Here is a 15404-nt window from a genome sequence, read left to right on the forward strand (position 1 = left end):
ATATATATATATGTAATGAGTAGTTATTAAAAGTGAAAAAGTTAAGCAATATTAAAGTGAAAAGTTATGTGGTTAATTTTTAAATAGTGAAAACTTTTGTGTTAATTTAAGTTATGTGGTTGATTTGTAGTAAATGAAAGTTTTGTGGTTGATTTATAGTAAATAAAAAGTTATTTGAAAAGTTATGTGGTTGATTTGTAAAGAATAAAAAAATAGTGTCAATTTGTAAAACTTTGAAACTATTGTTTCAATTTGTAAAATTTGAAAACTGTTGTGTCAATTTGTAAAACTTAAAACTATTTTGTCAATTTGTACAATTTAAAAAACTATTGTTTTAAAAAACTTTGGTTGAAAACTATTGCGTGCATTTGTATAAAGTGAAAAATATTGTGTTAAATGTATAAAAAGTATACTATATATAAACTTTATGTCTTAGAAGAAGGGTTTATGTCAATTTGTAAAATTTGAAAATTATTGTGTCAATTTGTAAGATTTGCAAGTTGAAAAATATTTTGTCAATTTGCGAAATTTAAAAACTATAGTATTTATAAACTGTGGTTGGAAACTATTGTGGTAAAAAAGTTAAGTAATATTAAAGTGAAAAGTTTTGTGATTAATCTGTAAATAGTGAAAACTTTTGTTATAATTTAAGGTATGTGATAGATTCGTAGTAAGTTGAAGTTGTATGGTTGATTTATAGTAAATGAAAAGTTATTTGAAAATTTACGTTGTTGATTTGTAAAAATAAAAAAATTGTGTCAATTTGTAAAACTTGTTGTTTTAATTTGTAAAACTTGGAAACTATTGTGTCAATTTATAAAACTTGAAAACTATTTTGTCAATTTGTAAAAGTTGAAAACTATTATTTATAAACTTTGGTTGGAAACTATTGTATCCATTTATAAAACTTTAAAGATATCGTCTTAATTTGTAAAACATAAAAAGTATACTATATGTAAACTTTATGTTTTAGAAGAAGGGTTTGTGTCAATTTGAAAAACTTGAAAATTGGTGTGTCAATTTGTAAAATTTGTAAACTATTGTGTGAATTTGTAAAAGTTGGAAACTATTTTTGTCAATTTTAAAATCTATAGTATCTATAAACTTTGGTCGGAAACTATTGTGTGCATTTGTAGAACTTAAAAATGTTGTGTTAATTTGTAAGATATAAAAAGTACACTATTTATAAACTTATGAAAAAATATACTACATATAAATTTTATGTTTTAAAAGAAGGATTCGTGTCAATTTGAAAAACTTGAAAGTTTGTGTGTCAATTTGTAAAAATTTGTAAACTATTGTGTCAATTTGTAAAAGTTGAAAATTATTTTGTGAATTTTGAATACTATAGTATTTATAAGGGTTAAAGCCAAAAATAGGCTACAAACTTACACAAATGTACCGATGTCGCCCACAAACTCATTTTCGTCCTACTGTCCCCTACAAACTTTCAAAAAGTGTACCAATTTAAACAAAAACTTTCAAAAAGTGTACCAATGTAAACAAAAATGACTTGCTACCGGCTAAACTGGTTAAAATCAACACGTGTCATTCGTGGATTGGATCTTAATTCTTAAAAACAAAAAATAAATAAATAAATAAAAAGGTCAAAATAAGTATGTAACATGTCAAAACTATAAAATGTTGATATTAACACATTTTTTTAAAGTTTGTAGGCGACAGTAGGACGGAAATAAGTTTGTGAACGGCATCGGTACATTTGTGTAAGTTTGTAGCCTATTTTTGGCTTTAACCCTATTTATAAACTTTGGTTGTAAACTATTTACCAATACACTAAAACAATGCCAAACTTTGGTCGTTTGACAAGCTAAAAACGACACCCCACCCCACCCTCCATAAATACAATTTTGCCTCTTTAACTTATCTCACTTTTCAAGTTATTCAGGGGTCAAACCCGTAAACTATTAAACTATTTAAAAAAAAACATAAACTAACACCACTCAAATGTTTGTAGATCCGTATCTTCCATCTCGACGCGAGTTAAATTCTTCCACGATCACCGTACAACCAGAAATAATTTTATGAACACAACGCAACTTGGTATACGCGAAACGGACGATTTTTAAAGAACGACAAGTATTCCGAGCTATCTTCCTTGCATAACACTCGCACCACGTTGTTTTTTATTCGAACGTCACGTTAAATATGAATACGCAAGCCGAAAGGTCCCGTTGTATCGCGCGGGCCGATTTTTTTCTAGTATATACATACTATAAGAGGTGGGGATGGGTGTCGTTCCCACCCATTTTTCTGTCGTTACATCCACCCATTCACACAATGATTTTTCACTTACCCCCCTCAACTATCTTGGCATGTTAAAATCTGCAGGAGTTAAAAGCGTAACTTTAATTTTTAATTTAAATCAAAAAACAATTCTCACCATAAACTTCAACGGGTCCTATCTTCCTACTCATCACGAATTAATTTTCACCGCTACTACCCTTAAACTTAAAATAATTTTACGAACAAAACGAGACTAACTACGTCTGAAACGGATACCTTTTTAAAAACATTAACCACAACGACATCTAAGCGGGTCTTAATATATGGGTCATTTCTCTCTCTGTACATACACAACGCTACTTTAAATACGAACAGGCAGACCGAAAGCCCCTGCCGCATCGCGCGGGCTGCTGCGGCCTAGTTTTGTCCGTTTGTAAAATTTAAAAATGTTGTGTTAATTTGTAAAATATTAAAAGTATACTATTTATAAATTTTATGTTTTAGAAGAAGGAATAAAAAATAAATAAAATAATAATAATAATAATAAAATAAAATAATGTTAATAATATATTACTAGTATTACTAACAATAACAATAACAATAACAATAACAATATTCTGATTCTATTTTGCTACTATTTTCGAGCAAAGAGAATAAATAAATAGCTAACAAAATAAAACTGAAACATTATGATGATAATAAATCAAAGTATAATTAGCTTGTGACCAATGTCTCCTCCCAATTATTATTTTAAAAAAAACCAATGTCTCCTCCAAATTCCTTCCAATCCTTCAAACCCACCTTTCCAAATTCCATCCCAATAAACCTCAATTTCACAAATTCACAACCAGCAACATCTAATCGATCTAAACCTCGCTCAACCTTACCGCAGAAATCAACGGTCTTTCTGGGGAATCTATCCAGGTTCACTAACCCTTTTACAATTCGTCAAATCCTTCAAGAGTATGGTACTATCATGGGTCTTTCTTGGAGAAAAGATAGATCATTTGCCTTCGTTAAGCTTCAAACGATCTATCAAGCTACCAAGGTCTTAAATTCGTTAAATGGTCAAATTATCAATGGCATGAGAATCACAATTGGCTATGCTAAAAACGACCTTATTCTTAATTTCATTCCCAGGCAGACTTTCAAGTCTGGTCATCAAAAGCCAACACCAAAAGCCCAATTTAATCCAGTCACTAAAAATCCAACACCAAACCCACCTTCTATCAATTTGTCTCTTAACTCTGAGACATGTAGCCTCCTAAATCGTACTGCTCTTATTGTGGATAAAACCCCTATCACAGCAGTCAAACTCTTCAGGTGGCTTAAATGTCGAAGCATTGCTATTGAATCTGTTTCGGTATGGGGTTTATTTGGGTATATTGTTGTTTGTTCTGATGATGAAAGCTTCAAACGCATGACTATGGGGCCAACTTTAAACGTTGACGAATTTTTCGAGGTCATTCCAATGGTACAACGTAGAAACAAGTATTCAAGAATCGCTAAATTAGCTGTCTCAGGTATTCCTTATGACTGTGTTTCTTCGAATTGTGCTATAGTTGCTGCAGAAGAATTTGGAAGAGTTCTTCATATTAATCCCAATTCACATAGACTTAAGAGAACCGATGTCGTTTTTGCTCTCATCGAAACTTTTAACCCTGGTCCTTTAGAAAAGATGGTGACTGGTAATGTAGCTAGCTGCACTACATGTAATTTATGGGTTGAAGAAGTTAATTATAACGCTGAGATTGAAATTGTTTCGGATGAAGATATTCTTGAATACAACTCCTTATTACAGATTACCAACGATGCTGTTAACGGGTTAAAAACTGATCGGAATCTTGATTCTCTGGTATCTGAAAATCCTTTGTCTCCGGTTGTTTCACCGGAAGTAGCACCGGTTAGTGAGGTAAAAGTTACCGTTACTGGTTCATGTTTTCAAACTCCCCAAAAAGTCAATAAAGTAACTGTTGTACATAATTTAATGGATAAGGTAACATCAGCTTTATTGTCTCAAAAAGCAAAAGGGTTTGGGTCTAAAAATGTAGCTGAAGAGATCAAAAGATCTCTTTTCAAATCTTCTGATAAAGATGGGATGAGTGATAACATAGACAATCTTTACAAGGTACAATCTGAAGATCCTTCCAACTCCCAACACCCATCTTTTTCTCTTTCACAAAAAGACTATCCTGCCCTTAATGCTACTTCTACTAAAAATCTCTCCATTCCTTCTCATACCCCTTCAAAATCTTCGGTAAAAAATGCCTCTTTCATTGCTAATGACGTGTCTTTTGCTGCCAAAGTAATTGAAATACCCACTTCTCCTTTTAACACAAATAACCTGTGCAGTGATATTAATGTTCATTCAGGTTTGGCCAAAGGCAACAATGAAACTGTCATAAAACCTTATGCTCCTGCCAATAAGAATGGTAAAGCCAAAACACACGAATGGATCAACAAAATCCCCAATTTAACTGATATGTTTGACACAACCAGTGAAATTAATCACATCACTGATCAAGGCTTAAGTTCAAATCAGTATAGTGTCGGTTTTGGTAAGAAAAAAATTACCATCAAAGAAGAGTTGCACAACTTTGGCGTTCTAATGGAGAGTATGGTTGATTACACTCCCGAAAAGGTCTCTAAACCATGAGAATAGCCTCATGGAACATTCGTGGCCTCGGTAACAAGTCAAGAGGTCGAATGGCGGGTTCTATAGTCAATCGGTTCCAAGTACAATTCTTAGCAATTCAAGAGACTATGGTGAACGAGGTAAATCAACTTGTTTTAAATGAAATTTGGAAACATTTTTCTTTTGATTCTATTCAAGTTCAAGCTAATGGTAGATCCGGTGGACTTTTATCAATATGGAGAACGGATGTTTTCTCTCTCATCAAGTCGTGGAAGAGAAAACATTGGTTACCACAATTTTAAAGTATTCTCCTTCTAACCAAGTTGTATTAATTATTAATGTTTACGCCCCTCCCCAAGAAAGTAGAAAGAAACTAGTTTGGTCCCACTTAACTAACATAGCCCTTAATTGGCCGGGTCCTTTGTGTTTCTTGGGAGATTTTAACTCGGTTTGTAGTCCGGAAGAAAGATTAAGAGAATCAATTGATCATAATAGCATTGTAAAATTCAGTGAATTTATTTGCAACGCTTCATTAATGGATCAATCCTTAGCAAATGATGAGTTCACTTGGGAAGGCCCATTCGGGAAATTTTCTCGAATTGATCGTGTTTTGTGTAATCATTGTTGGGTCTCCCTTTGGACCGATGCTATTCTACAGACGGTTCAAACCGATAAATACGATCACAAACCTATTGTTTTTGGAAAAAAGTTGTGCAATTGGGGGCCAAAACCTTTTCGTCTCAATAACTTGTGGCTTGCAAATAAAGGTTTTATGGAGTTCTGTGAATCTAAGTGGGACAGTTTTCAAGTCATCGGATGGGCTGCATTCAAAATAAATAAGAAGCTGCGAATGCTCAAAAGTGAGATTAAATTTCAGAACACGAGAGTTGAGTAGCGCTGAAGTCACCAGTGTTGAAGTGGAAACCGTTGACCACGTGTTACTGCACTGTATATGGTCTTCAAGTATTTGGTCGAAGTTATTTCGTTGGTGGAACATTCGTTGGGTTATCCCGAGATCTATCGTCGAGTTTTCCTTTGATTGGTATTATGGTATGGGTATTAAAGCTTCAAAGTTTTGGAAATTGATCGGTCCCGCAACCATTTGGTCCATTTGGATGGCTAGGAACGACGTCGTGTTCAATGGTAACGCTTCATGTCGGGCTTTGGTGATTCGAAACATAAAGTTGAAGAGCTTTCTTTGGGCGACAAATCTCAAGTTGGTGCACGGCTTACAAGCTTACGTTTGGGATCAAAATCCGTTTTTTCTTAGTTTATAGTATCTCGTCAATTATATCATTGTAATGTTTTTTTCTTGCTTGTAATCCTTTCCGTTTTTCTTCATCGTTTTGATGAAGTAATCGGTTTTAATAAAATTCATCTTTCGCCTTTAAAAAAAAAAAATAGCTTGTGACCACTTTTAATGTACAATGAACTAGTAATTAAAAACATCATCAATACTGCATATATAATCATTATACAATATTCTAATTCCCGTAAATGTTGGACACCAGTCATTGGTCAAATTGGTTGCCACCCACTGTTGAAACCGAATAAGAAACCCTACCCACACCGCTTTTTTTTATAAAAAAAAAAAACCGGAAATTACTGTTCATATGCGAAGAAGTTGAAAACTTCGTTACTAAACAATTCGTGGATAAAATTGCTATGATTATATTTATATAGTATACATTAATGTAATTATATTATGAGATAGTATATAAGAAAATCATAAACTCAAATGGACATAGCATAGACAAGAAAACATCATGGAATTGTTATTTAGCCTCTCTCAAAAGGAAATACCCATCATGTCTACCAACAAGTTGTCAATAATCAGTGCCTCATCTTCTCCACAAATGTGATTTTTCCACCTCATCTTCTCTGCATTGTTTCACAAAACAAATACAATAATTTGTAAACGAAAACACACACTTTTTTTCTGTTCGAGCCATCCGGGAAAGGTGAGTAATTTTACTCTGAAGTACACAACCTAATCAGGTTATACCATGACCATTTCCTTGGCCGCCCAAATATATATGTATGTCATGAGATTAGAACATGAGAACTCTTGTAAGGATATTACAATAGTTTTTTATTTGACAACGTCATTTAAACAGCATTAGAGAATTAGAGATATAAAGTTTACATATTGACAAAAGGTTCTTGAGCTCATACCGTAGAAAGACGATGACTCATCATCGTCGATTTCTGAGATGGTTGGGAGTTTCTTGAAGGGGCATGAGGAGATGGGAAGCACAGGAAGTACGTCACAATTGCAAATCTCGATCATGTAACCATCTGGGTCGTGGAAGAACAGTTGGTTCACTTCAACACCACCTTCTTTTACGACTGCGGTCACATACTTGATGCCCAATTCTTCAAGTTTCTTGATTATGAGGTCCATATTCGAGCACTGGAATGAAATGTGGTTGTCTTTTGGGTTGATTACTGCATTCTTTATTGGAGTTGTGTCCATTTCTAGCAAATGTATTCCTATCCCATGGTTGAACAACCTGTTTCAGATCATCCGAAATTCACTTTAGTTAGTACGTTCGTGCAGAAAAATCAGTGAATGTATGTTCACCGACTTGTTGCAAATTAACTGTTCACTTTTACACACGTTGAAAAACGAGTCATTAAGGTACTTTTAAGTGGTCAAGTGTCAATTTTACGCATAAGTATAGGCAATAAGGCACCTACGGGTAGAATGGAGAACTTATTAGAAATTTTTACCGTAGTGCTCATGGCCTAGTGGTATCGAGGTACATCAACTTTGAGATAGTAAGGTAGAGTAGTACTTCGTGGACTACTTAATGGATGTGTGTCGCCGTTTAAAAAAATAAATATGAAAATTATTTTGGTTGCACAAATTTTACAGTTGTTTTGGGACGGATATATCGATATTAACAAGAACATATATAATTACACATTAGAAACTTGAATGTCATTTATGCAAAATAGATTACACTTGTATTATAAGCACATTATAGGCAATTGTATAAAACAAAAAATTGTCTTTTAATGTAGTTGACAATTAATTAAAGCATTAAGGGGCAAAAGTACATGTACAAATAATAACATCAAGGAGTAAATATACGCACCAAGCTCCTTCGAAATCAAACGAAGAAGGACGTCTAATAAGCACAAATCCTAACACTTGTTCATAAAACTTAACTGATCGACGTACAGATTTGCAGATAAACGAAACATGATTCAAAGATAACATAGGCAACTGATCATGATTATGATCATGATCATCCTGCTTTAAAGAAGATGAAAACAAATTCTCTTCCTCGACAATCTCTTCAGTTATTTCACATACATCACGTACAATCACCTCTGCCATTGATGATCTAAGTCGAAAATATAATACGAAATAAAATAAAAATGCAGGTTTTAATTTTTAAGTGTTTTTTTGTTGAGTGTAAATTTTGTGGATATATGAAATAAGCTCACTAGTTTATAAATAAGTGTAAGTGAATGTTGCCAAGGAAACAGTGTTCACCAAAATCCACGTGTCCCGTTGCTTTTTTTCCTACGTACAAAAAAATCATATTATTTGTACTTGTTTTCCTGCAAGTTTTGGTGAGAAATGTAGTACGTACACAACCCACTTTCTTCGAAGTTTCCTGATCAATTTGTTTGTTTTAAGTATTAAGGTCTTCTTATCAATTTTGATAAGAACTCCATTACCACTTATTCTTATTTTGACATTAAAAACTTGCGTACTTTTTTCTTTTCTCTCACGTTTTGTCTTCAAGCATATAATAACTTGCCACAATATTGTAGCTACTTTACATTTCACGTTTAATCAATGATAATTTAACAATAGTAGGTTGAGGAACAGTAATAGCAGGAACAATAATACTCGAATCGTATATTATTTGGTATTTTTTAATTAACATAGGTATCCTACCCGCTTTGAAAATCGACTAATCACAGGGTGGTCACAGCTTTGAGGATAGTCCGGAGTCGTTGCGGATGAACCTCCGTGATCACAAAGGAGTATATTTTTTTCTACCAAGACAAATCTCAACCATGACATACTTTCTAATAATGAGTAAGCGCCACATTACTAGCGTCATATCAACACTTGCTCACCAGGACAATCCTATTAATTTGTAAGGACACTGTTCAATAATTCTTTTTCGGATGAAGGTGAGTGGCAAAGTCTGGTTCAACTATTCCGATGGATAACATAGCTTCATCAGTCGTGCTCTTGTGAAGCACTCTCTTGATTCCAGATGGACAAAGTTTACAAATTTCTTAGAAGAAGAAAGAAGAGCATTCCTGAGCAATCTTCAGAAGAGAATAAACAAAACAAGAAAGAGGGACATCTCAGCGGAAGGAGGAGGACCTGCAATGGCCTCCCGATCAGTATATCCGAGTTCGACATGGAACTTGACTGATTATATTCTTCTTTGATGGCTCGTGTAGTGATTTTGGACCTCGTACAAGGATATTGAGTAGGAAAGGAGCTTTTCAAAGAGACTCTTTTGTATATAAAAGTTTTTAATATATATAAGATTAATAGGGATGAACAGATTTCCCGATTTCCCGAAACCGGTACCGGTACCGAAAATCGGTACCGGGATTCGGTATCGGTTCCGGTCCTTGATTTTAAGTTAATTCGGTATCGGTATTTTTCGATACGGTACCATTCGGTATTGGTCTAATTCGGTATCGGTATTTTTCGGTACGATACCGAAAAAATCGAAAAAAACGTATTTAAACCGTATTAAATACATGTAAAAATCGAAAAAAATGTAAATTCGGGACAAACGGTATAATGCCGAAAATTACCGGTACCGAACCGGTACCGGTATTGGAAAAATGGTACGGTACCGGTATTCGAAATTGGGTAAATTCGGTACCGGTACTTTTCAGTTCTGGTACGGTATGGTACCGGTTCCGTACCGTGCTCATTCCTATATAAGAATACGTTCACTAATACTGAAAATGTAACAAAAAAAATAGCATCAATCAAAACCACGGTTACAAAAAACGTAATATTTTTAAAACCTTGTAAATAAACTACCAATAATATATATTGTTGGATTATATCTGTGACCCCTTTAGATGTTGGGCCTTGTACAATTGCACACTTTGCACGCTCCAATATCCGGCCATGTCCTTACCTACACTAACCCATGACTAATCACTCTCATCCATGACATACTCTCAACCATGACATACTTTGAACCCGCTTTATATCAACGTAAACGTATAAAAGGTAATTGTACAAGTTTTTTATTCAGTACATTGCATCACATCCACCCTCATTTGTGTTTAAACAAGACATAATGCAGCACGGACAAGGGGACAGCGATCAGGGCGATGGCAATGCCATCAAGGCCCTCGTCGTTATGGAGCTGGGCAGCCAAAGCTAACAGCCTGAGTGGCCTAAGATTCAAACTTGGGAACTATAGGTATTTTTACCCTTAGAGACCAAGTCTACCACTAGGTCACGACCCTTGTAAAACACAGAAATGTAAACATAAGCGACAACTTGCTAAAAGGTTTGCCACTATTCAATTTATTAAACGTTGAGATCTAATGTAGATTGGTAGTTGCAGTGGTGATCATGGTAATGATACAATGTCTAAAATTGGATGAACCAACAAATTGTTTCAAAGAAAATCTAATAAGTATTTCGACTGCGACATAGAGATTGGTGCATGCAGCATAGTTACCTTGTTCAACAGAATATAGTTAGCGGTTACAGTGGAATCTACAAAGGCTATGTCTTAGTGAAATCCATGGATGTTTTAATTCTATATGAAGAATGCAAATTTGTTGATTGAAGGGCAGAGGATGAATTCAAAGAAGAAGAAGAACATGTGTCTAGAATAATACATACACATAAAACAAGCTAAGAATTACAATCTTAGCATTTCAGAATTTATATTGTGCTTAAAATATTAGTATTTTGATTAATGTTTCATGTAACCGTATTCAATAAGTTTTCTCATTGAAAAGTTACTTTGTAATTTATGTATAAGACTAGATGAGATACAATTTAGCAAGGTTACAAAACTCTCTATTCGGGAAGTAATCATAGGAACTTTGGAGGGGAGTAAAGTAATTGACAACCGGAGATTAATCGCATTTTACTTTTTATACATTTAAAATAATAAATTTCAAAATTATATGTTTAAATATATAAGAAACTCATAAATATAAACTTTAACATAATTTCCTAAAAACATAAACATAATCGTTCATTTGTTTAAAAACTCTAAAACTCTAGTTAAAAACATATTAAAGTTTGACCAATTTTGACTTTGACCAACAAATCTAATTTTGACGAATTAACCGACGTCGACCGATTAATTTAACGGTTTTCAAAAAATGCCTATTCTTAAAAGGAGTAATTGGGGATCAATCGGGAGTAACGTGAATATTTATATCAGTTTCAATTTAGTTTAACTTGGGTACGTGCACCACTCTCGGTTGACTGAAAAAATCTGAATTGCCCCTGCTGTTACTACCACTTACCCTCAATCACTGTTCCCTAAAGCCTGGTTCATCCTAGAAAAAAAATTCTAGTACGGAGTATTTACTCCGAAAAGTCCAAATTTGAGGATCATGAGGTTATTGCTACTGTTGCATCTAACTCGACCCAGTCCATAATAGCCCATCGAAAGAGTTCTGTTTTGACCTCAACTCGTTTTGACTCATTACCTGATCCGTCCATATTACCAACAAATAATAGAGCATGGAAGACAAACAAGGGTTTGTTTAATTTGTTCGATAATTTCAGTTCCTCTAAAAATTAGAGTCATGACATAAAGATGGGTTGTAAACAGATGGGTTGTAAACAGAAAAGCATAATATGGGTTGACTGAATGTTTATATTCACTTTGCTTTGAACCTAATAAATAAATAAATAAATAAAAATCAAAATTACAGTTAAGAATATGTAACTAAAATAGGTCTTAACAGGTTTAACTTTGCTCAGTCAAGAGAATGTTACTGTCCAGCAATTTTTGCAACTTTCAATTTAGTATAATTTCCTTTCTTTTCTTTTAAAATAAAAGGTACTTCCAGGCTCTACATTATATGTATGCGTATCTTTGTATACGTTAGGCAAGATTTAATGAATTATGGTTTCATGTAAGTGTTTGTGACTTCATGTAACACCGTTTCATATCAGGTCTGCACAGTTTCTAAAATATAATCAGCCAACGGAAGGATTATCAAATGGAGCAGAAACATGAATAAACGTTGCACAGAGAATTCTGAAAACAAGTGACACACTCACCTCGCAGTTAAAATTATCCATACGATCCAAAATCTATGAGCAGTCCACATGGCACTCGCTATTCACCGCATACTGTTGTAGTTCACCCTGTTATCTGCTGCAAGTAAACTACTTTAATTTTAAAAAGAAAACATAATGACAATCACAAACCATCACTAGATAGCCCAGTGATTAGGGCTCTGAGTTCCTTGCAAGAAGTTTCAGGTTCGAATCCTGTTTAGGACGAAAATTTAATAGTGAGCAGGGATGGGTTGGAAGTAGCCTAGGCTGGATTACCCGAACAGGGAAAACCTTCTGTCTTTAAAAAAAAAAAAAAAAGAATAATCACAATCACAGCCATGGGAATAAAATTTATCACTCGCGGGATAAGCATAAACCGATACAAAGAACCATAAATGCTTTTTACATTTACGTACCTCAAATATTGTCTTCGCAAAACTTGATTTCGTTGAGTAAGCATCTCCCCCTTCTCACATAAATATCAGCATCCTAAATCCAAAGCATTTGTTGCTAACTACATATGTCCATTATTACGGTCCGACCCGTTTTGACCTATGATAAAAATGGCCCGTTATCCAACCGGGTCAACTTGCCACCACTACACGTTAACTTCCTTTAGTAGAAGAACCGATGTGTTTGTAATTATCATTAACTCGATGAAGTCCATAAGATCTTTTTATTTTCACCTTTTGGTTCATAAGATGAAGATATCGATATCTCATTCCCATTAACAGATGCCTCTCTGCCAAAAGATCCTTCTTATAAGCTTCCCGTAAAACCACAGTTTGTGTTCTGATCTTATTTGAAACATAAAAGATTCCCGGATGATGCACCAACGCCTTTTTAAACCTCGGTCCGAATCCCAAATAATCCCCTAAAGCCAATAAATTTTCCTTTTCGGTCTTCTTCGATACAAAAAGATGCAGCAGCTCATGTAGCACAGCCACTGTCCATTTTTCTGCTTGATCACTGTTTGGGGATAAGAAAAAAGCATCTTCGTAGGGCGATATATACGGCAAATTCTGCCATTCATGCACCCAGATCCTTACTTTTTTTTCCAAATCAAACCCTTTGGGTAAATTTATTGGAAACTTAATGGGGACTCCTCTTCTAGTGACACTATTATCCTCGACGGATTTTTTTTGCAACGCTGAGGTTGCAAGATTATCTCTCCACGAAACCAATTCTAGACCGAATACTTTATCGTCTTTTGAATTGTTACCCATATAACAAATTTGAAAATATTCTGGGAATTCAGGAAGTAGCGTGAGAATATAATCATGAGGCAAACCGAGATCGAATCGTATCAAGTCAACAATATCGAAAGGAATCTTTTTAGCTCGTGTGAGCATTAACAGTTTTGCTAATCTTCCAGCCACGTCTTTTTTGTAACGAGAAGAGTTAAGAATCTTAGATTCTTCATTGTGAATGGTTAAAGCCTGTGGGGTGAGTTTAACGCGAGGGAGGGAGAATGGTTGTGTGGATTGAAAGATTTCAAAAACGGAAGGGTATTTTTGGAAGAAATTAGTGGCGGTTGTAGGGAGATTGAACGGGGTTTTGTAATTGGATACAGTCGATAAGGGTATCGTTTTTGAGGGTTGGGAGACGATCAAGTTTTTGAGAGAAATGATTTGTTTAAGGTTTTTTTCCTTTTCTACTGCAAAGTCGAGGTATGCGTCTCGGACCCATTTGACTCTGGCATCAACAAACGTGCGAAATGGTTGCAGGTATAAACAATGGTAAAGATGCTTGTTCGGGGCGAAAGAGCACATAGAAAGAGACATTTGAAATACCCTCATGTGAATTTACCAACAAGTTTAATGGCCGTATCGAAACACACACGCGAAAAACATCAGAACTACACGATGTACCTGGTAAATCCTAGTATGATTCTGCAAAGATTTGATACCATTGAGAGTCAGCGTGCTAATTGATACAAAAACAAATTAACTGTTAAAATTAAACAACAGCTTTGCAGCACGATGTGCATAATTGATCTATGTATAAAATCGACAACAAAATAATTACTTAATCAAACATCACAAATCAACACGATGTGCATAATTGATCTATGTAGCAAGATGGAGAAGTTGAAATGGATTGGGCAATAGGTCAAATTTTTTGTATCTATGCTCAAAAAACTGCTGCTGCTAAGGTTTATCGTAGTAATAGATAGATGTAAGACACACAAGAAGGCACATTTTTTGTATCTATTTCATAGTTTGTGAAATTGAAACAATATTCAAATCTGATTGAGCTATAATTTAGGTTTCAGAGGTGTCTTGAAACAAGAACATCGTGAAACGAAATAGTTTCCGGCTAAAATGTTGTACTTTACTAATAGAATATAAAGTAGAAACCCTAGATTTATTAATTGAATAGATGAAAGAAACTAACCGGAAACAGTTAAACGATGACATCCACCGGAGATTAAGTTGGTTAGTTGATTAAGGGCAGTTTAAGGGCTGAATGATTCAGAATAATTGACTTATGGTGCTTAATGATTCAGAATTCAGTGATGAACCATTCAGAGTTGAATCACTCTCTTAACCATTAAACACCTAAGTGTTCTGTAATATTTTTCTCAAATCATATCCAGAGCGTTTAACTAACAAGTATATTGTATTTTTTATTCATTTAACACGTTAATAAGGTAATTTTACTAGATTCATATCGTTCATTTAACATTATTATCAAACAACAAATTTTCATCCAGAACAAACTTTATTCAGATGCTCTGAATGATTCAGATTCTGAACCATTCAGCGTTAAATCATTCAGTTTTATCAAACACGCCTTAAGTAATAACAGGAAATTTTTATATAAAAACTAGGATTATCAAATAAAACAGATTATAATACATATTATCTAAACTTCATTGTAGTAGAATCCTATATAGACGATCGGAAATTGAAAAATTTATTGAAAAACGTCTAGCTTAAATCTTCAAGCATTTTGCAAAAAAGTATTGGTTTGCAATAGTTAAATATGGACCATTGCAGGCTTACCTCCGTCATATCCACACACCTTGTGTGTGATGCTTTGAGTTAGGTTATGGGTTCGAGTCTCGCTCTATCCATTCTATTAATCAATTTGTCTGAAATATGAAGCTCCAGATTGACCCAAGGAGTTTTCTCCCGGATCAATTCAGATTCAAACCCGGTCCGCCTACCCCTCGGGATGGATTAAGGATTGAGCTCCTGCAATGCGAATCGGGTTTCTTCCGAAAGCGAGTGTGATCGTGATATACAATCCCGAAGA

At 34.4% G+C, this 15404-nt stretch overlaps 3 protein-coding genes across 7 annotated transcripts; 1 reads left to right on the top strand and 2 right to left on the bottom strand.

Annotated features, from left to right (window-relative positions):
• The first annotated feature begins 5114 nt into the window (after nt 1-5114).
• LOC139849585 (uncharacterized) lies at nt 5115-5774 on the top strand. Its single transcript, XM_071839223.1, has one exon. It carries the CDS (start codon nt 5115-5117, stop codon nt 5772-5774), a length of 660 nt encoding a protein of 219 aa, XP_071695324.1.
• Nucleotides 5775-6548: 774 nt separating this feature from the next.
• Nucleotides 6549-8305, bottom strand: LOC139885738 (glyoxylase I 4-like). Its single transcript, XM_071869495.1, has 3 exons — nt 7981-8305; nt 7055-7392; nt 6549-6760 (listed from the first exon to the last, which is right to left on the bottom strand). Exons 1-3 carry the CDS (start codon nt 8223-8225, stop codon nt 6669-6671), a joined length of 675 nt encoding a protein of 224 aa, XP_071725596.1. The 5' UTR covers nt 8226-8305; the 3' UTR covers nt 6549-6668.
• Nucleotides 8306-11826: 3521 nt separating this feature from the next.
• LOC139885737 (protein WHAT'S THIS FACTOR 9, mitochondrial) lies at nt 11827-14594 on the bottom strand. 5 transcript variants are annotated; one of them, XM_071869494.1, is made up of 4 exons: nt 14541-14594; nt 12560-14035; nt 12144-12237; nt 11827-12048 (listed from the first exon to the last, which is right to left on the bottom strand). In XM_071869494.1, exon 2 carries the CDS (start codon nt 13940-13942, stop codon nt 12749-12751), a length of 1194 nt encoding a protein of 397 aa, XP_071725595.1. In that variant the 5' UTR covers nt 13943-14035; nt 14541-14594; the 3' UTR covers nt 11827-12048; nt 12144-12237; nt 12560-12748. The 5 variants fall into 5 exon arrangements, with proteins under 5 accessions (XP_071725595.1, XP_071725594.1, XP_071725593.1 ...); XM_071869493.1 differs by lacking the exon at nt 11827-12048 and having other exon boundaries at nt 12063-12237; XM_071869492.1 differs by lacking the exon at nt 11827-12048 and having other exon boundaries at nt 12063-12356.
• Between the last annotated feature and the right edge of the window lie 810 nt (nt 14595-15404).

Source organism: Rutidosis leptorrhynchoides, chromosome 1 (genome assembly GCF_046630445.1).
Source record: "Rutidosis leptorrhynchoides isolate AG116_Rl617_1_P2 chromosome 1, CSIRO_AGI_Rlap_v1, whole genome shotgun sequence".
Classification (NCBI taxonomy): domain Eukaryota; kingdom Viridiplantae; phylum Streptophyta; class Magnoliopsida; order Asterales; family Asteraceae; genus Rutidosis; species Rutidosis leptorrhynchoides.

Bases quoted from the DNA above. Each gene is read 5' to 3' on its own strand.
- LOC139849585 (XM_071839223.1), top strand. From the start codon at position 5,115: ATGGAGAACGGATGTTTTCTCTCTCATCAAGTCGTGGAAGAGAAAACA.
- LOC139885738 (XM_071869495.1), bottom strand. From the start codon at position 8,225: ATGGCAGAGGTGATTGTACGTGATGTATGTGAAATAACTGAAGAGATT. The intron at 7,393-7,980 runs GTGCGTATATTT...GATCTGAAACAG, and splicing joins TTTGATTTCGAAGGAGCTTG to GTTGTTCAACCATGGGATAG. The intron at 6,761-7,054 runs GTATGAGCTCAA...GAAACAATGCAG, and splicing joins TGAGTCATCGTCTTTCTACG to AGAAGATGAGGTGGAAAAAT.
- LOC139885737 (XM_071869494.1), bottom strand. From the start codon at position 13,942: ATGAGGGTATTTCAAATGTCTCTTTCTATGTGCTCTTTCGCCCCGAAC.